The sequence below is a fragment of the Pithys albifrons genome, chromosome 8 (genome assembly GCF_047495875.1).
Source record: "Pithys albifrons albifrons isolate INPA30051 chromosome 8, PitAlb_v1, whole genome shotgun sequence".
Taxonomy (NCBI): domain Eukaryota; kingdom Metazoa; phylum Chordata; class Aves; order Passeriformes; family Thamnophilidae; genus Pithys; species Pithys albifrons.
In genome coordinates this window covers 38,495,250-38,516,101 of record NC_092465.1, presented here as the reverse complement: position 1 = coordinate 38,516,101, position 20,852 = coordinate 38,495,250, and the positions used below count along the sequence as shown (strand labels likewise).

The window sequence follows — 20,852 nt, the reverse complement described above, 5'->3', positions numbered from 1 at the left end:
TTTATCAATGGCCTTAAACAGGCAGAACATCCCAACTTACGCTGGTTCCCAAGGCGCCTGTAGAAGGAGAAGATGATGATTTCAGTGTTTTGGGCACAGCTGGTTCCCAATGGAAGGCTGCCAGTCGTGTCAGATTTGGCTTTTGGTGTTGAAATTTGTCACTGTCTGCTGTTCCCAACACAGTGGCTGGGAGAGAGGGCGGGGTGGGAGAAGCAGCCCATCCCTATTTTGGCAGTGGGGTGTCTCTTCTCATCAGATATGCTTATTTTTGAGCACTTGGGAGCAAAGAGGGTCTCAGAGAGAGACAGAGGACTCAGTCTTCAGTGCTTTTTGGAGACCATCAGATGTGCAGACTGAGGTTAAACACCTCAGACTGTCGTGCAGTAGCTGAGCAGCCACACACCTCAACCTTCAGCTTCAGACCCTGCATTTTGGGTTCCCAGGGGTCTCCCACCTCCTGTCTCCTCTGGTGGCTACAGAATCAGAGAGGGAAGGTGAGTCCATGGAGGAAACCACCACTGATGCTGCCTGGGTTTGTGGGTGATGTTCCTTTAGGGCTTTTTGCAGTGCTGTGACAGAATGATTGTGCCTCCTCTTGCCCAATGCTTCATTATCCAGCACTCCTGGGTGTCCAAGAGGACATGATCCCCTGCTGATGGATTAACAACTTTGAAACTGAAAAGAGGGAGAGAAATGTGAGTGCAAATTGATCTTATTTCACCTTTCCTTGAGTGTGCAGGCTGGAGGATATACAAGGATCTAGTAGATGATATTATTATATCTGCTGGCATATGCAAAAGATCCAGTGGTGTTGGGAAGCTGCTGTAGTAAAATTAAACACTCTTGGGGACGTACATGGCCAAACCAGAGTTGGGTCTGGCTGCTGCCTGATGGGCTGTTCTGAAATGCAAACAAATCTGTGGCATCTACATGAGATCCAGGATTGTCTTAATTCAGAGTTTAGGGTTTTCTTCTTGGAATCCCAGCTAGGCATGTGATAGGAATATTTATTGTAGGATAGGGAGAAATAAAGGGGAAAGGGGGAGCAATATTTTAGGCTCTTTTCTTCTTCCAAAAGCCCCTGTACCAGGAGACATCTGGGTCCATCACGTCTGCCCATTTCCCACTGCAGTTCCCAGATACAACCCTGTGGAGGGCTGGAAAGGAGGGATTTTTGCTTCTGGCCATGCCACGCTGGCCAGTGATGGTCTGTTTCAGTGATGGCACGAGGGCTGGAGGCTGCAAATGCTGGGCAATGTGGCATCAAGGAGGGTGCAGGAGGGTGTGGCAGTGGGTGTGAGGATGCAAGAGGGTGGAGGAGGATGCAGGAAGGTGCTGCAGATGCAGAAGAGCACAAGGAAAAGCAAGAGGGTGTGGTAGGATGCAGGAGGGTGAGGAAGCACGGAGGAGGAAGTGGGAAAATGCAAGAGGGTGCATGAGGACCCTCCTGCTCCCTGTTGGAGGGAGTGGGAGGATGCAGGAGCGTGCAGGGTGTGCATGAGGATGCAGTGGGATGGAGGAGGGCACGTGGGGATGCCAGAGGGTACAGGAAGGTGCAGCAGAGAGAGTACAGGAGGGTGCTTCGGGATGCAGAAGGGTGTTGCAGGATGTGAGAGAATGCAGGAGGGTGCAGAAGGAAGATGCAGGAAGGTGCAGCAAGATGCAGGAGGGCACGGGAACAGACAGGAGGAAGATGCAGGAGGAAGGTGGAGGAGGGTAGTTCAAAGAGGGTGCAGGAAGGTGCAGAGGTTGCAGAGGAGTGCGGGAACACGCAGGAGGAAGATGCAGGAGGGTTGTTCAAGGAGGATGCAGGACGGTGTAAGAAGATGCATAGGGGTGAAGGGGGAGGTGCAGGAGATGCCGCAGGATGCAGGAAAAGGATACAGGAGGGTGGCTCAAGGAGTATGCACAAGGATGCAGGAGGGCGCAGCAACCCCGTGGCTGAGCCGGCGCGGCAGCAGCCGCTCCCATGGGGTCGGGCCGTGCCGTGCCGTGCGGGGCAGGGCGGCGGTGCGGTGCGGTGCGGGGCAGGACGGCGGGGCCGTGCCGTGCCGAGCGGGGCAGGGCAGCGGGGCGGTGCGGGGCAGGACGGCGGGGCCGTGCCGTGCGGGGCAGGGCGGCGGCGCGGTGCGGGGCAGGGCAGGGTAGCGGGGCCGTGCCGTGCCGTGCGGGGCAGGGCGGCGGGGTGGAACAGGGCAGGACAGCGGGGCCGTGCCGTGCCGTGCGGGGCAGGGCGGCGGGGCGGTGCGGGGCAGGACGGCGGGGCCGTGCCGTTCCGTGCCGTGCGGGGCAGGGCGACGGGGTGGAACGGGGCAGGGCGGTGCGGGGCAGGACGGCAGGGCCGTGCCGTGCGGGGCAGGGCGGCGGGGCGGAGCGGGGCAGGACGGCGGGGCCGTGCCGTGCCGAGCGGGGCAGGGCAGCGGGGCGGTGCGGGGCAGGACGGCGGGGCCGTGCCGTGCGGGGCAGGGCGGCGGGGCGGAGCGGGGCAGGGCGGCGGGGCGGTGCGAGCCCGGCCCGGCCCCGCTGCGGGGGAGGGCCCGCCGGGCCGGCCCGCCCTGCGCGGCTCTCGGCGGCGCCGATGGGGCTGCGGGCCTGGTTGCGAGCGCTCGGCGGCTGCTGCGGATGCTGCGGCGGGGACGCGGCGCCGCCCGAGAAGGAGCCCCTGCTCAGGTGAGACCCCGGCCCGGCCCCCGCGGCGGGGGATGCGCCCACCCCGGTTCCCGCTCCCCAGCCGCGCCGGAGCCCCGCTGTGCTCCCAGCACTGTCACTGGGGCTGGGCATCCCCTGCCAGAGCGCTCGGGGCTCCGTAGGGATCTTCCAGCGGCGCCAGCAAGCGGCTTCCCGTGCCCTTTCCGCCGGGGTTGGCTGCCACAGGGGCTGGGTTCCTCCTGCCCGCCCGCGGTGCCCTCGGAATGCTGCCGAGAGAGGGATGTTCTGCCGTGAGGGTGCTGGGAGTGAACGGAGAGTGGCATCTCTTTGTGTTCCCCGTGCTCCCGGTCCATAGGGACGGCCCAGCGCTTGTCTTCCCACGATGGGATTTCAATAGAGGAGGCTGAGACACTGAACAAAAAGGGATCAGATCTCACCGTCAGGCAGCTCTGCGCTGTGCAGAGCTCAGTTCCCGGGTCGGGATCAGGGTGATAGAATCACAGAATGATTTGGGTTGGAAGGGACCATAAGGATCATCGTGTTCCACCCCTGTGCCACTTTCCACCAGCGCAAGGTTGCTCCAAGCCCTGTCCAACCTGGCCTTGGACACTTCCAGGGATGGGGCAGCCACAGCTTCTCTGGGCAACCCGTGCCAGGGCCTCATGACCCACACAGGGGAGAATTTCTTCAAACCATCTAATCTGAATCTCTCTTTTAAGACCATTCCCCCTTGTCCTATCACTATCTGCCCATGTAAAAGGTCGCTCTCCCTCTTTTTTACAAGCCCCCTTTAAGCAGTGGAGGGAGCTACAAAGTCTCCCTAAAACCTTCTCTTCTCCAGGCTGAACAGCCCCAGCTCTCTCAGGCTGTCCCCATCCAGGGATGCTGCAGAGGAGCTGAGGACGCACAGCCGTAGCTGTATGAGAGGTCTCCAGGGAGCAGATCTTTCTCTCCCGCTGTCGGTCGCATCTGCTTTGTGCACAGAGCCGTGAGGTTGGGGGTTGTGTGAGAAGATAAAGCCCTGAGTCGTGGAGCTGTGAGCTGCGGGAGAATGTGAGGAGCGTTCGCATGCTTTAAAACACCCGTGCAGGGGGTTTGCGGCGCCTTTCCCTCCTTCCCCCGCTCCCAGGCACGATCCCGGCATCACCAGTGGGTATCCCAGCGCTGGGATGGGGCAGGGACCGTGCCCTCCCTGCGTCACCAGGGCGACTGAGGCGTATCCAGGGGAGTGTGGGACGCTCCCGGTGTGCCCTACATAGGTGTCAGGCAAAAGCAGAGCTGGTGACAGGGCTTGAAACGTCCTGATTTCGCGCTGTTAAAGCAGTTACCTAAATAATTACCAGATAATCCCGAGCATGAGGTGTCCAGCCCAGGAAATTGGCATTAACCTGCCGGGAGCTGAGCACACATGTGGAGAGGCTCCTTCCTGCTGCCACAGTGGCTGTCCCTCACCTGGCTCCTTTCTTTAGTAACCAGCGATCCAATTAATGCTTGCTATTAGTAGGAAAGCCTCTGTAAATTCTGGGAATTCGAAAGGCACCTGCTCTTGTAGGAGTGTGCCAGCATAATTAATCTAACAGCCCAATCACTGGCCTGTTGCTCCTTGGGTGGCTTTTGGGTTTTACTTCATAGCAGGGATCTTTCAGGAGCTTGCTGGTTTTATTTTTATTTTTATTGCAGCTTTGTATGAAATGAGTGACTTGCTTGAGATTTCAGATTTTTAGCTGAGTTTCAGGTTTTGGTGACCTGGTGTTGCTGGTGTGGCAAAGCATCCAGACTGCCTGGCTGTCTCTTGATGTGCAAAGGTGGGGTCTGGCTCGGATGGTGTACTCAGGATGAAAATAAACTAAATATTTTGGGGTCCAAATCCCAAAATGAGTTTAATGTGGACTCAAAGTCCCCTGGAGAAGAAATCTGTTGATGAAGCATTAGTGCTCACCATTTTCTGGATAAAATCCAGAGTGTGAAATGGTCTGAGTCCCTTGTGGTCCCACAGAGATTCCTGTAACCTGCAGAGCAGCTGCTGTTCATGTGTTCCTTTTTTGCTCCCATTTCTTCCTTTTCAGTGTTGCTTGCAAGAGTTGTTGACAGAGCTCTCTGACTGTATGGATTTGCTGATTCCTGGGCACTGCCTGCATTCCTTACAGGCTGCTGGATGCTCCATGCTGTGATTTGGAAATCGGGATGCACTGGGAAGCTGGGAGGGAGGGAGTGGCTGGGAACAGCTCAGGTGTGGGAGTGCTATTGCCAAATACTGGTGCTTTAAGTAATTCATGTATTAAGAGTACTGGTAAATCCCTGAGTGGGAAGAAGCCTGTTGAAGACAGGATGGGGCTGAACTCATGTTGATGGCACATCTGGCTCCTGAGTGATCCTTTCCACGCTGGGGTCCTGTCTGGTCCACAAGGGAAAAGCAGTTTGAGCAAAGCTGTGCTGGTTCTGGTGTAGGGATGGCTGAGTTATCCACACCCTCCAAGTTACCTTGTTTGCTTGTCTTTAATGAGAGATTGTAAGAGATTATCATTTTTCTTATTACCTGTTGCTCAGGTTTTTGGTTTGTTGGAAGGCTAATTAACCTTCCTGCAGGAATGCTGATGGGAATTATTTTTTTTTCTGTTTCATCTGTGTGCTAGAGCTCCTTTTAGCATCTTTTTATGGCTTGCCATCACAGTGCCCATAGTGTTATCTGAGGTTTCATGGGGTAGGTTCCTGGCAAAAGGAATGGGCTTTGGATAGCAAACAAAATAAACAGTGGGTTGTTCTAACAAGAACTGAGCGGGGATTGCCACAGGGTGGCTGAGGAGACTATTGGGTAAGGCCTAAAATAGTTCTGCACTTTGATTGTCCTGCTCAAGTGCCTGGACATCCTGATGAGACACTTTATGGAAATCCCCTGATGAAAGTTCTCCTGGCACAAGTTAGTATCCCTATTAAAAAAATGCACATCCCAATGGCAACATAAATCCATAAAACACAGAACTGCCCCCTGTGCAGAAAAAAGCTCCCTGCCTTCCCAAGGAACAGCCTTCCCAGAAGATGACACTCTGCTTTGTTGACTGCTAAGCAAATAAAGCCCACACACAAACATGCTGGGGATGTTTCCATGTCCACGTAAAGATGGGGATAAATGTCCTTTCTGTTTCTTGGTGGTCCTTGTGTGGCTCAGCACATCGCTGTCTCTCTGAGGGAGGAGCTGCTGGGGTAGGGGGCACCTGCAGGGATTGCCTGCTTGGTTTGGTAGGAATTGGGCTGCTGGGGAGAAAACAGAGCTTCAGGGTCCCTCACAGACATGGTCCTGGACCTCTGCAGAGAATCCAATCCCTGCTTGAGCAGGGGCAGCTGGAGCAGTTTCATCATCACAGAGCGGTTTGTGTTGGGAGGGACCTTAAAGATTATTCAGTTCCAACTCCCTGCCCTAAGCAGAGGTGCCACCCACAAGGTGGGAAGGCAGGAAGCTGTGGGAGCAATGGGAAGATGCCAGCTTTCACCCTGGCAGATGGATGCTCCCAGTTCTTCCAGCCTAGTTGCTCAAATAATATCCAATGTCTTTATCAAATTCATGTGTCTCTTGACTTTCCTGGTGGCACTGCCTGGTTTGAGCCATGGCTTGTGTGGTCAGGATGTTTGTTAAGGTAAAAATTCTGCCTCTCTTCCAATTCCCCACTGCAATCCTTCCTTCCCTGTCCTGGGCAGGAAAGTGGGCTGTGAGAGGGGATGACAACAAGTTGGGAGGGAGTGTCGACCTGCTGGAAGGCAGGAGGTCTCTGTAGAGGGATCTGGAGAGACTGGAGAGATGGGCTGATTGCAATGGGATGGAGTTCAACAAGACCAAGTGCAGGTCCTGCCCTTTGGCCACCCCAACCCCTGCAGCGCTCCAGGCTGGGCACAGAGTGGCTGGAGAGCAGCCAGGCAGAGGGACCTGGGGGGACTGAGGGACAGGAAGCTCAAGAGGAGCCACCAGTGTGCCCAGGTGGCCAAGAAGGCCAAGGGGATCCTGGCCTGGATCCAAAGTAGCGTGGCCAGCAGGCCCAGGGCAGTGACCCTTTCTCTGGACTCTGCCTTGGGGAGGCCACACCTTGAGTGTTGTGTTCAGTTCTGGGCCCCTCAGTTGAGGCAAGAGATTGAGGGGCTGGAGCGGGGCCAGAGAAGAGCAACGAGGCTGGAGAAGGGACTGGAGCACAAGTGCTGTGGGGAGAGGCTGAGGGAGCTGGGGGTGTTTAGCCTGGAGAAGAGGAGGCTCAGAGGTGACCTCAGCACTGTCTGGAACTGCGTGAAGGGAAGTTCTGGCCAGGTGGGGGTTGGTCTCTTCTCCCAGGCACTCAGCAATAGGACAAGGGGGCACGATGGGCTCAAGCTCTGCCAGGGGAAATTGAAGTTGGAGAGCAGAAAAAACTTGTTTGCAGAGAGACTGCTCAGGCATTGGAATGGGCTGCCCAGAGAGGGGGTGGATTCCCCATCCCTGGAGGTTTTTCAGCTGAGCTTGGCCGTGGCACTGAGTGCCATGATCTGGTAAAGGGACTGGAGTTGGACCAAGGGTTGGACTTGATGATCTCGGAGGTCTTTTCCAACCCAATCCATTCTATGATTCTGTGCCAGAGCAGTGGGCACTTTTCCCTGGGAAGGCACAGGGAGGCAATGTGGTGCTGACACTGCCTGGCCTCTGCCCCTCTCTGCAGCAACAACAACCCCTACGCGTCGTTCGGGGCCACGCTGGCGCGGGATGAGGAGCAGAACCTGTGGAGCACCCCCCACGACGTGACCCACACCGAGTCGGACGACGACCGCGTGCTGTACAACATGATCGTGGTCAGGAACCAGCTGGACAAGGACTCAGAGGTGAGGCAGTGCCGGTCCGAGCGCTCGGGCTCACCATGGAGGTTCCATCACACGTTGGGCTCATTGCATGCTTTGGCAGCACTTCTGTTTAATCACAGAATCACAGGGTGGGTTGGGTTGGAAGGGAACTGAAGTCTCATCTCATTCCACCCCCTGCCATGGGCAGGGACACCTCCCACCAGCCCAGGTTGCTCCAAGTCCTGTCCAACCTGGCCTTGGACACTTTCAGGGATGGAGCAGCCACAGCTTCTCTGGGCTCCCTGTGCCAGGGCCTGCCCACCCTCACAGGGAAGTGTTTCTTCCTAATATCTAATCTAAACCTACTCTCTATAGTTTGAAGCCATCAACCCTTGTCCTGTCACTCCAAGCCCTTGTAAATAGTTTCTCTCCATCTTTCCTGTGAGCCCCTTTAGGTGCTGGAAGGCCACAATCAGGTCACCCCAGAGCTTCTCTTCCCCAGGCTGAATAATCCCAATTCTCTCAGCCTTTCCCCATAGGAGAGGTATTCCATCCCTCTAATCAATCTGGTGGCCTCTTCTGGACACAGTCCAACAGGTCCATGTCCTTCCTTGATTTAAGCTGCTGTAAATACCTCAAAGTCCCCCAGTGTGGGTCATGAAGGTATCAGGTCCTCCCATCTGTTCCATCACCCTCCAGACTTTATCCTGGTTTGGATGGGTCTGTGGCCATCTCATCCTTGGGTAGCCCAGGGGTGTCTCTGGCACCTGAACCAGGAAGAGTCACCCTGAGCTGTGATGCTTTTCTCATCCTTGGTACCCTCAGTTTCATCTTCCTCTGTTTTGTGAATCTCTGCTCTCCTTGTCTTGGATACTTTTAGTGCCCTCCCAGGGCATTATCCCATTGAGCAACTTTTGTTCCCGCCTCCAGATCCCCTTCACTGGGTATCTGTTTCTGTACATCTTTGGTCAGCCAAACCCAAGGGTTATATCCCTTCCCTGGAGGAGGAAGGGAACAGAGCAGCTGACACTTGGAAACCAGGGAAGTCTGAAGGCCAGTGATGGGCTGGCTATATCCAGGGATGTGGGAAAGGACACAAGGTAGACTTCAGATGGAGACCAAGGACAAACAAACCTCTTGGGGAAGGAAACTGGGAGGAGGAATAGAAGAGATAAAAAGGGAAAGGTAGTGGCAGGAAATGGGGAGAACGTGAGGAAGATGCTTTAGAGAGGACAAGAAGCATTTGTTTCACATGTCTCAGGAAGCAGAGAGATCTCCAGGGAGGTTTCCCAGGCATTCATTGTCACTAGAACATGCACAGGAACAATCCCCTGGGAGCACCTCAACCCCCTCCACCACAAAACGTGCTGGAAGTGCTGGGACCCGCAGCCCCGTTTCCCCAGTTTGGACCCCCAGTTTGTCCTTTCCATGCCAGGCTGGCATTATCCCTGCCTGCCGTGGCGTTTGCCCGGCAGAGGCAGCGCTGGGAGCGGAGCTGCTGCTCCGGCAACGTGTCAAGTTCAATCCTTCTCCAGTGGGTTGTACGGCAATTATTGGGAAGCAGAGACCTGGCACAGCTCTTACTGTGCAAGGGAAAAATCACTGCTGTTACATAAAGGCTGTTTTGCAGTCCTGATTTCCTTTGCTAAGGCCCTTCAGTGCAAAGGAGATTTCAGTGGCCTGATTAGGAGCAGGCTGTGGTAAACAGTGACACGTTTTCCCCCTCTGATTGCTCTGACTCCAGAATGTTTGCAGGAAGGCCTGGGGGTTTCACATCTAATTGCAACACAATCTCACTTCATCCAACAGTCTGCAAGAGTGTGACTCTTCCTCCTGTGGTAGTCCCCTTGAACCAAAAGCTAGCTCAGCTTTCACAGCAAGCCTTAAACTCCAGTGAGGTTAAAAGTCAAATGAGATAATGCAATCCTTGTATACAACTGGCCAGAATCCCCATTCAAGCAGCCTTTCAGCTTGATTTAGGGCTCATGACGAGCCAGGCCTCCTGGAAACTGGTATGATTTATAAAAAAGTATCATAAGTGGCCAGACTGCTAAAAAGCCTTCTCCTTGGGCATGGGAGTGCTGTGTGGCAGCCCCTTCTGGCTGCAGAGGAGAGCAGCAGTTGTGGGTGAGCAGGAGAGTGAGTGCTCCTGTGCCTGCCTATCCTAACCCAGTGTGCCTGCTTGTCCTAAATCCAACCCTTCCTCCCTGCCTTCAGCGTATCCACAAGGATTTTAGAGGCTCTGAGCAGTTGCTGTGCCTGCCAGAGGAAAAGGAAACCCCAAAACACACGGGGCTTCTCTCCACAGCAAATGTAGGATCACAAACCCTGGGTTTGTAAGCAGTGCAGTTGTGAGAAGCCTGAGGGTACAACATCAGGCCACCTTTGAGGAAAGCCAGTGCACAGGACACTTGATTTGAGTTATGGCACTGTTGCAGCTTGGGGCTGTTGGCTGCTCTGCTGCCTCCCTTGCACAGCTGGGGAAACTGAGGCACCACATAACCCAGCAGGCTGTTGGAGTTTCCAGCTGCAGCTCTTTCTGGGTGGCAGGACAGGGAGGGACTTGGCTGGCAAAGCCAACATTCCTGCATTTGGCTCTGGCCAAAATCTCTCCTTACTCCAGCAAACATTTTAAAACTAGGCCAGATTGCAGTGCCCTCCCCTCCTAATGAGACTTGAGAAAGAGAAAGAAAAAAAGTCTAATTGCAGAAAAGCTCTGGGCTGCAAAAGCCATAATCTGCTTTGGGGCCTGCTCTGTTCCCAGAGTCCCCAGGGAGACCATGTGGATGCTGCAGGACAGGGGCTGGAGGAACAGCTTCTTTGTGCAGTGCACAAGTGTTATGAAACCATGGGCCCTTTTTTCCTGTGGTTAAAACTGACTGAAAGGAGAACTACTGCTTGTCTTTCTTCTTCATTTAACGAAGAATCACAGAATGGTTTGTGTTGGAAAAGACCTTAAAGATCATGTAGTTCCAATCTCTCTTCTGTGGGCAGGGACACAGAGTTTTTCCCAAGCTTTGTGGGCAAGATCATTAATTGTAATTTTGCCATTTAAGAGACTGATTCACAGGACTTCTTCAGAACTGAGATTAAAAAAGTTGTGGTTATGAAAATAGGCCCCTAAAAATTATGCATTAAAAACCAGTCAAGATATGAAGCAAAAATGTTTGCATACTTAAGGAGAATTTATGTGAAGCAGAAGTAACGTTTTTGAAACAGTTCTTAAAGAAATATGTTTTTAAGAGAAGTTCTGAGAGAAGAAAAGGAGAATAAAATTTTGGCCTGCAGTGCACTCACTGCTTTGCCATTCCCTCTTTATCCCAGGGATTTCCTAGCACAGGACTCTGGAAGGATCCCAAAGAGCAGGTCACTCTACATCGTGTGTGCTTTATCTCAGCAGTGCTGGTTCCTCCCTAGGGGTCAGTTCCTTGCCCCCACCATGGGGCTGGACCCACACCCGACCTATGCAGAGTTGTTTCTTCCCCCTGCCCCTTTGGACAGCCATGCCCTGGGAAATTTGGCAGCTCCAGCCCAAATTCAGGGTGACGTTGGAGATCAGAGCTGTCATCAAAGCTTTTGAAGGCTGGGATCAGTGTTTCAAATATGGGAAAAATGGGTTTTATTCCTCCTCCAGCTCTGCAGCATCATTTAATCTGTTGTGGTAAAAAGTAAATCCCAAACCTGCAAGTGAAATGAGCAGCAAAGCTGCACTGGGGGTGTTGCTGGGCTCATGTGTGTGATGTGGCAGATAACCCTCTCCATGAGGGGCAGCTTGTTTCTCCATGTCCTGTGGTGGAGCCAGGCTCAGAGAAGGAGCCAGACTCAGAGCAGCTGTGCCACAGCTCTGTGAACAGAAGCTCAGGGGGGATTTTGCATTATGACTGAGATAAAAACCCCTATTCCTATGGCTTGCTGTAGCATTTCTCTGTTTTGCCTTATTGCATTGGGGAAGGTGGGCTCATAAAGCCCACTAGCAAAGGCAATTCCTCAGCCTGAACCCTGCCAAGGGCCTGGCTGGCAGAGCAACACCATCCTCCTGAAAAGCCCATTAATGAACTGACAAGGACAATTTTTCTTCTTCCTCCTGCTCTCTGACAGGATTATTCTTTTTTAACCAGGTTACAGAGAAGGTCAGTGTTGTGACAAGCTGTTTCTGGGGCACAGGGAGGTGATGGGATTTATCCAGGGCTGGGGATGCTGCTCGGGGAGCCCAGAACAGACATTCTTAGTGCCTGCATGCCTCTCTGAAAATGAATCCAATTTAAGCTTATGCTAAGCTGAGGTCTCCATTGATGGATCTGTAGTTTGTATTTGCTCAACTACTTCCAGTGGATCCGGAGCAGGAGTATCCCAGGATGTGGCCTGGTACCTGCCTGGACTGGGACTTTGCATCTTTCCCTGATAACTCTGTTTTTACCTCATTTCCAAAAAAACTCCTGAACAGAACAGTGACCCCAATTGCTTTTAAGGGAGTAAAGGGAAAGCTTTGGTAGAGAATTGCTTTGGCAACATGAAGAAAGCTCCTTCCTAATTAGTAAATTTTCATAGGATCAGGATGAGAAGTTGGACAGTCTAGCTTGTTCTCTTGGCACATCTTCCCACAGAGCTCTGAGTTATGGACCAGCCTGGCTCATTTCATGCCATTTGGCATTTCCAGATTTAGTGTGTCACACTAGAGAGTCTGGGGAAGTTTTCCAGGTAAACATGTGAAGGGCTGAGCACATAGAGAAGAGAGGTAGAGGGGTTTTCCTGCTGCTCCAGGGATATTCTTATCCCATATACACAGAGTTTTCTCAAGCCCCTACTGGTATATGTTGTGCCCTACTCTGTAGGTTTAAAAGGGCAAAACTGGTTGCAAGAAACAGGGCTGGGAACGGCATCCTGATCTCCTGTGGTTAATTCAGATTTTGGCAACAGGGTGATTTTCTTAAAGGACTGCATTTGGATGCATTGCCGGGATGTCCCAGACCCACAGAAACACCGGGAGGTTTGGTGCAGACCAGTCTCCTGCTGCACTTTCCCAGTTCTGTGCACAAGAAGCCTCCTCACCACTCCAGAAGTTACACTGACCTTTCCAAGGAACTGTGGGAGAGGAATTTGGTGTGGAGCCACAGCCTGCCCTGTGGTGCTGAGCAGCCTCAGCCTCGTGATGCCACTTGGGCCCTCCAAGTCGCTCCCTCCACAGGTCATGAGTGCTGGTGACTCATGGGATGTGTGTGGGGAACACCCTCCCCAAAGCCTCTGATGTTGCCCATGCCTATGCATGGGTGGGACAAGCTTTGCTCTTCCTCTGCTGTGTAGTTCAGGGGAGATGCTTTTTAGAATAATTTCAGGGATGGCACGGTGCTCTGAAGTTTATTTCCTCATTAAAGCCACAGAGAGGACAGCCCACAGCAGTCAGGGTGTCTCTGCTACAAGGAATTGCCTGGGAAAACCCAGTGGTTTCTGAGGGAGAGAGAGAGCAGGGCACGAGTCCCTTTGTGAGCTCAGCCCCACCCCATCCTGATAATCATAGAATCATAGAATAGAATCATAGAATGGATTGGGTTGGAAAAGACCTCCGAGATCATCGAGTCCAACCCTTGGTCCAACTCCAGTCCCTTTACCAGATCATGGCACTCAGTGCCACGGCCAAGCTCAGCTGAAAAACCTCCAGGGATGGGGAATCCACCCCCTCTCTGGGCAGCCCATTCCAATGCCTGAGCACTCTCTCTGCAAACAAGCTTTTTCTCATCTCCACCTTCAATTTCCCCTGGCAGAGCTTGAGCCCATCGTGCCCCCTTGTCCTATTGCTGAGTGCCTGGGAGAAGAGACCAACCCCCACCTGGCCAGAACTTCCCTTCAGGCAGTTCCAGACAGTGCTGAGGTCACCTCTGAGCCTCCTCTTCTCCAGGCTAAACACCCCCAGCTCCCTCAGCCTCTCCCCACAGCACTTGTGCTCCAGTCCCTTCTCCAGCCTCGTTGCTCTTCTCTGGCCCCGCTCCAGCCCCTCAATCTCTTTCCTCAACTGAGGGGCCCAGAACTCTGCTTCTCTAGTTGCTTTTCCACAACTGGCACCATGTGCATCCTCCTCCTCCCAGGTTTCTCTACAGAAATACAAATGCATTCAGCTCCATGCTCAGGCAAAAGAAATCCCTCTGGAACAAGAGGTCCCTCCCAGGCACAACCACTAAGCATCATTTTCTGTACTGAAGCAGTTCCTTTGCACACTCCCCAAGTTCCTCATTGACAGGACCCTGTTAGAGCCCCCCTGGGACTGACAATGCACCGAGTTCACTTCCATAACACAACGCAGTGATTTCGGCGTACGAGAAAGCCATAACCCAGATTCCCTTAAAACAAAAATAGACAAGGGAAAACACACTGCAGTTAATCCAGAGAAAATCAGGAGCAGCTTCCCTGCATGCTAAGCACAGCTCACAGTGCTTAGTGAGGAGTCTGGGTCGCTACCATGGGGTAAATCCCTGCAGCCCTGAAAGCTGCTGCCACCAAACCACGCTTTGAGGAGAGCAGCACCTTTCCCAGCTCCCCCCAGCTCACTAATTCCACAGTGTGAGCACGACTGGGATCACAGTGGCTGTCTGGATCGAGTGTCTGCGTTAAAGCACTTGTTTATTTCTGTGGGAGGGCAGAGACGTGCTGCTTATTCCCCCACCAGCACCCCCAGACTGGCTCACTCTCCTTTCTGCTGGTTCCATGGGGTCATGGAGGGCTGAAATGTTTCCAAGGAATCCCTGCCAGTGAGGAACAAGACATCCTACAGCTTTTTAGTCTCTTTCTAAAATCTTCCAAGTGTTCAATAAACTTCCCACAAAGCTTTAACACAATAAACCCACTCTTTTCCTTTCCACTCCTGTGCAAACAGGAAAGCTTTTTTCAAGTGCCACCACAGCCCAGAGGGAAATGTGCCTCTGGCTGATGGGGAGCAGCAGCACAAAGCTGGAGCCAAAGGGGATTTTGCTCTCTGGGATCAAGTGGCTGCAGGCAGAGCTGGTTTCCCCTGCTCTCCTGACCTGAAGTCACCAGTGTCTTAACCCTGCTGGCTGCTTTTTCCAAAGTGTAATCTCCAAGGGCTTCCTGCAGCTATGGCTGATCAACAGGAAAACAGGCTTGGCTTTTAATTCTCTGCAGTCAGGGTGTGTCAGGAAAAAACCACTGAGGAATCTTCAGCTCCTTATGGATGAAGTCAGCTCTTTCAGGCAGCAGGTATCAGCAAACAGCAGGATTTCTAACACGCAGCTGACCTTTGTGGCCATCGTTTATCTGCTCTGAACCCAGCGTGTTGTGTAGGAAAATCTCAGGGTGATGGCACAGATTAACACCTGTTTATTCTACAGGAGTCCATCTAGGTAATCTGTTGCTGAGAAATGAGATTAATTAAGGTTGTTACTGCAAGGAAGTTATCAGGGTGATGCTGTGACCTGCTGGGGGGCTGCTGCTAAAAATGCACTCTCTGCAGTGAGTGCATCGATTAAACTCCACTAGGAAAAGCACTCCTGGTTCTCCTGCAGAATAACTGCATTTCCACAGGAATGTGTGCTTGTGGAATCATGGGATCATAGAATCATTGAGGTCGGAAAAGCTGTCTAAGATCTTTAAGTCCAACCATTAGCACAGCACTGCCAAGCCCACCACTAACCTTGTGCAGATGTGTTTAAATGTGCTGGTGTGACTTTAATAAATAAACTCAAACCCTTCCCTCTTGGACAGTGTCCCGTGAAGCTGGAGGTCCAGGGCAAGGATTTCAGCTGCACAGTGAAGTGAGGCATTAACTGCAGCAACTGGGGCCAATAAGAGTTATTATGTCAGATGACTCCAGTTCAGCCCTCAGCCATCCATGTGCACCTCTGTTCTCTTTAGAAAAGGGTACCTCAATATTTTGAAAGTCTACTTTCTTGTTTTCTGGTTCTTTTGAACACCTGCCTACTCAGTTCAATGCCAGAGAGAGGGCTGAGCAGTTGGTAGAAGCCCTTGTATGTGTGACCATACTGAGAGAAGGAACTTTGTCCCAAATTTCTCTTCTCCCGTGGCTGTAAGAAAATGTACTGTGCCAGTTTAACTGCAAGGATATGAAAATAAAGTGTTTCAGGGGGTTGTAGAAGGTATTTACTAACTCCTGGTTGTGGCTTCTCAAGCCATAAAGGCCAAATAAGGTATTTTCATAGGCTCAGGTTTTGATATTAGCTAAGTTGTCAAAGTTTGGGATGAAGGGACTATGGACACTCAGGTCTCTCAGGTGAGCTACATTTGGAGTTTATGTTGTTCCCCAACCTAGGACAGCATTACAATGACCAGCACAGAGCTGGAATTTTATTCTCCATGTCTGACTGAGGAGACCACTTTGGTTGTCAGCAACACATAAGTTAAATTCTGTCATTTCAGGGTAAGTGGAAGCTGTTTTGAACAGAGAAGATACAGATGCTGTACCTAATGTTAAGCCAAGTATTCTCTGCTGGTCAGGGTAATTTTTTCCAGGGTCAGCAACCAGTGCCTACCTTAACAGTGCAATCCTGGCTCTGTTCCTAAAAGCTGAAATCCCCTGGAAAGCATAGATTCAAAAGACTGAGTGTCTCTTATCTCTTTGCTTTGCAGGAATGGCAAAAGCTCAACTATGACATTTATACCTTACGACAGACCCGCAAAGAAGTGAGGAGCAGGTGGAAACACATTTTGGAGGATTTAGGTAAGCTGAGGACAAAAGGGTGTCATTTCTGTGGTGCCAAAGGAGGGGTCTCACCGTGGCTGAGCATGGGAGCAGCTCCACAAAATAAGTCTGGTAGAGGAGAAATGGAGGGAAATAAAAGGAGGTTGGTGAGGGATGTCTGTGAGCCTGTGGGAGGCTCAGGCAGGGCTGGGAGGAGACGAGGCCACCGTGTCTGCAGGCACGTCACAGAGCCCATGAACCACGAGCACCTTCCAAGCCCATAACAACATGCACAGTCATCCATTCGAGCTTCCTTGTGGAAGCTTTGCAGTGGGAGTTCACCCTGGGTTTTTCTAAACAAGACAGGCAGGAAGGAATGAATATTCCTTTCAGATAGGATCTATTTTGCTTCCTTAGCCCATGGCAGCTGATCAGAGCTAAACCACTCACTTTGTTTGCTCTCAAGTGGATTTTAAATATTCTTCCAGCAAATGGCATTGCTCCACAGAGGCCCTCTGGCTGTGTCCAAGCTCAAGTGAGCTTCCTCCTCTGGTGCTGTGAAGAAGGCAGGGATGGTTTTGACATTGGGGTTTTCCCAAGTGTCCAGCATGTGACACTCAGGATGTGCCATGCTGGCACAGCAGCTGGGTGACTTGCATCAAGCTCTGGACGTGGTTGGCAACTGATGAGAGGAGGATGTGTGATCGTGTTCAAGGACATCATCCCTGGGAGCCAGAGATGGGTATCTCAGCCACTCCTGCCCTACCTGCCATTCTGGCATCTGCTGGGAGGAACATCATAAATCCATGAGGCATCCCAGTTCATCCTCACCCAGGGGCTCACACAGCCTGTACAGGTCAAACATGGCAGGGATCACTTGATATCCTTCCATCTGTTACTGCACGTTGACAAAGGCTCTGCCACATCTCCCTCACGTCTGCCATGGCTCTGGAGCTGCTTTGCAAAGGGTGGGGAGGCTCAAAGCCAGGGATCATTTGGCCTTGGCAAAGCCAAACAGGTGTGAAACCTGCCAACTTTTGTTATCTACACCTCTGCTTTAATCATAAGAACACTGCTCTTAAGAAGTGTTTTCATGTGGGACACATCGCAGCCCCCTGGAGCTGAACAAACAGTTGGTGACAGGCATTACATTTGAAGATCCCTGCATTCATTCTCCTCCCCTTTCCTCCCCTGGATACCCTTCCTATAATCAATGCCAACAGCTCCAGGAACAATTACCTGGGCATTCATTACTGCCACAGGTTTCATCAGTGTTAACCCCCAGCAAAATATAGGTGTAGTCACTGGGGTGCTCAGGAAGCCCCACCAGCCCTGAAAGCTCTGGCAGCATCAGGAACGTGGAAGAGCTGGATGAACATCCTGGGGAGGTGTGTCCATACACTTTTTCTCAGGAAAACTAGCAACAAACTTGCTCTGAATGCTTTTGTGATTTTCTCTTCCCACCAGCAAGTTCATACCTGCCCCAAGTGCAGATACAGAGCCTGGGGGAAAACACTACTTTGTTTTAGCAAGTAGAGAATGCACCCACTTGAGATAGAGGGGAAATAGAGAACCTTGCAAGAGCCTGGAGGGCTCAGGGATGACCCTGCTTACCTGTTTGACTTGTTTCTGTAACACATCTCTTTCCCAGGTTTCCAGAAGGAAGCAGACTCCCTCTTGTCAGTGACCAAACTCAGCATCATCAGCGACTCTCAGAACATGAGCAAAGCCCGGGACATCTTGTTAAAGCTCTCGGAAGAGACAAACATCTTCCCAACCAGCTGGGAGCTTTCTGAGCGCTACCTCTTCGTGGTGGTGAGTACTCTGAGCTTGCCTTTCCTCCCCAGCCATCCCCAGCTCTGCCAGTGAGCTCACACAAAGGGAGGCAAGTGGGTGAAATGCACCAGAGGATGCTCAATACATGGTGGCACCTGGAGTGATCCTGGCACTTGTAGCTTGGTGGTTCAGCTTCCTTGGAAATGTCAGTGTTGTAGCACCATGAATTCCACATTCCTTTAACCCTGTGCAATTGGATGCTCTTGCATCCTGTTAACTAAATGGGAAAAGATCAGACCTAATGCCTTGCTTAATCTGAGAGTGGCTGTGAAGGCAGGACATGTTAAGCCATTAGAGAGTGTCCAAAGGAAGGCAGTGAAGGTGGTGAAGGACCTTGAGGGGAAGCATGTGAGAAGCAGCTGAGGGCACTTGGTGTGTTCAGCTGGAGAAGGGGAGACTGAGGGAGACCTCAATGCAGTTACAACTCCCTTGTCAGGGGAAGAGAAGGGGCAGGCACTTTGCTCTGAGGTGACAGGACCCAAGGGAATGACCTGAAGGTGTGTCAGGAGAGGTTTGGGTTGGATATTAGAAAAAGGTTCTTCCCCCAGAGGGTGGTGGCACTGACCAGTCTCCCCAGGACAGTGGTCACAGCATCAAGCCTGTCAGAGCTCCAGGAGTGTTTGGACAGCACTCTAAGGCACAGGGTGTGACTCTTGGGGATGGTCCTGTGCAGGGCCAAAAGTTGGACTTGATGGTCCCTCCGGAGCCCTTCCAACTCGGCATATTCTGTGTTCTGTGCCCCTGGCCAGGGAGCTGCCTGACACTGCCCCTTTGCTTTGGCAGGACCGGCTCATCGCTCTGGACGCTGCGGATGAGTTCTTCAGGATGGCCAGCACGGTGTACCCCAAGCGCCCCAGCGGGGACAGAGCGGACGAGAGCCAGAAGGTGCCACGGTGCATGTCCGTGGTGGTGCCCTGAGGGACGTCCCTCCCTGGCCGGCGTGAGACGGACAGCGGGACCCATCCCCTCTGCCCAGGGGTCAGCACGGGTGGTGCCGCTCCCTCTTTCCCTGCGGAGCAGCAAGTGGGCTGGCCGGAGTGCAGGGGTCAGCGAGCTGTGCCCACCGGGAGGGCACGGACAGGCGGGCACTGCCCCAGGGTCCTCCCAAAGAGAGGGGAGCAAGAACTGCTGTAGAGTAGCCCTGGTGGGAGAGCAGTAGCCAAGTAGTGTATGTGATAGGCACGGGGGGAATCTGCCACGCAAGGCCTTACTGCCCTAACTGCAAAGGCTGAGGTGCCTCCAGTTCCAAGTGCTGCCAGGAGATCCGCTTTTCCAGCTCCTACTGGGACCTGCCACTGCCCCATCCCTGCATCCTGCTCGCCAGGAGGAGCAGCGAGAGGGGGAAAATACCTCAGTCATAGAACCTTAGAATCAGCCAGGTTGGAAGAGACCTCTGAGATCATCAAGTCCACCCCTTGATCCAACTCCACTTTGATTACTCCATCATGGCTCTCAGTGCCATGTCCAGTCTCATCTGAAAAAACCTCCAGGGATGGGGAATCCACCCCCTCTCTGGGCAGCCCATTCCAATGCCTGAGCATTCTCTCTGCAAACAAGTTTCTTCTGATCTCCACCTTCAATTTCCCCTGGCAGAGCTTGAGCCCGTGCCCTCTTGTTCTACTGCTGGTTGGCTGGGAGAAGAGACCAATCCCCACCTGGCTACAACATCCTTTCAGGAAGATGTAGAGAGTGATGAGGTCTCCCCTGAGCCTCCTCTACCCCAGGCTAAACACCCCCAGCTCCCTCAACCTTTCCTCATAGCACTTGTGCTCAAGTGACCAGCCTCTAAAACTCCATCCTCTTCCTCGCCCATGGCAGCGCTGCCAGGCAGGTCCCAGGGGATCCGGGAAGGAGGCAGGAGCAGCAGAGCCAGGAGAGGAGCTCATCCCAGGCAGCAAAGCCTTGGAGCAATGTCACAGCTGGTGCTGTCCCCAGCCATTAGTGCTCTGGGGGTGTTTGTGTCAGGGCTGCTCAGTCTGGCATCTTCAAAGAAGGCAGAGTTTAGGAAGGTGCCAAGGGCAGAGCTGCTGAGAATTTGGCTCCTCAGGTTGGTTGCCCAGCATCTCAATTAATTTCTGAAAGTTTTGGTCTTAATTGCCTGAAAAAAATCCCACCAGAAAGCTGCATGTACTGTCAATATAAAAGTCCTCATTACCAGCAGGGGTGATATAATGAACATCCTTTTTGTCTCGGGGTTTCGTCTGGTAACAAGCAATAATTTTAAAACACTGGATTTAAAAACAAGTGGAAGTTCTTCATTGATTAACACACATGCTGCTAATTGGCCAGTTGAAAATGCTGGTTACACAGGACCTCCCAAAGTAGCAAACCAGAGATTTTATTTGTTTATACCTACAGTGTTAAAAAGATATATATTTATGAATTGTTTCTGTTTGTCAGTCTTCCTGGGGAGCATTTTTGTCAACTCAGAAGCTGGCAAAAGTTGTGTTTAATAAACAAAACCTTACAAAGCCAGCCTTGCTTACTCTCTCTGTAACCCTACTCAGGTAACAAATTTATCTTGACTGCTGATAACAAAAGGGTTGGGGTATTTGTAGAGCCTCTGCAACCTGTTCTCCACACAATTTAAATTGCCTGTTGACTTACAAGAATTGGGTTGTTTGCCAGCCTAAGACCAGAGTCTTTGTAGGAGATGATGGGGATCAAATTTAATTTCGGTGGGATTTGGCTTTTCCTACTGATTTATTTTTTTTCTAGCTGCACTTTGGAAAACCTCCCATGTTTTTTTAGAAAATAAACTTCAGTGCAGGACAAATCCAGGGTTTGATTTGAACAAATTGTTACAGAACAGGGAGATGTGGCAGTCTGAGGAACACCGAGCCAAGGTATGTGACTCCACCCCAAAGTCAGCCCTTGGCATGTTATCACTTTACAGTATTGTGTGTTACTTAAAACCACCTGATGAGTT

General features: G+C 52.1%; 1 protein-coding gene across 1 annotated transcript; it reads left to right on the top strand.

The window, feature by feature from the left end:
- The first annotated feature begins 2,526 nt into the window (after window positions 1-2,526).
- MREG (melanoregulin) lies at window positions 2,527-20,392 on the top strand. Its single transcript, XM_071562152.1, has 5 exons — window positions 2,527-2,670; window positions 7,326-7,485; window positions 16,036-16,126; window positions 17,739-17,902; window positions 18,707-20,392. Exons 1-5 carry the CDS (start codon window positions 2,579-2,581, stop codon window positions 18,839-18,841), a joined length of 642 nt encoding a protein of 213 aa, XP_071418253.1. The 5' UTR covers window positions 2,527-2,578; the 3' UTR covers window positions 18,842-20,392.
- The last annotated feature ends 460 nt before the right edge of the window (window positions 20,393-20,852 follow it).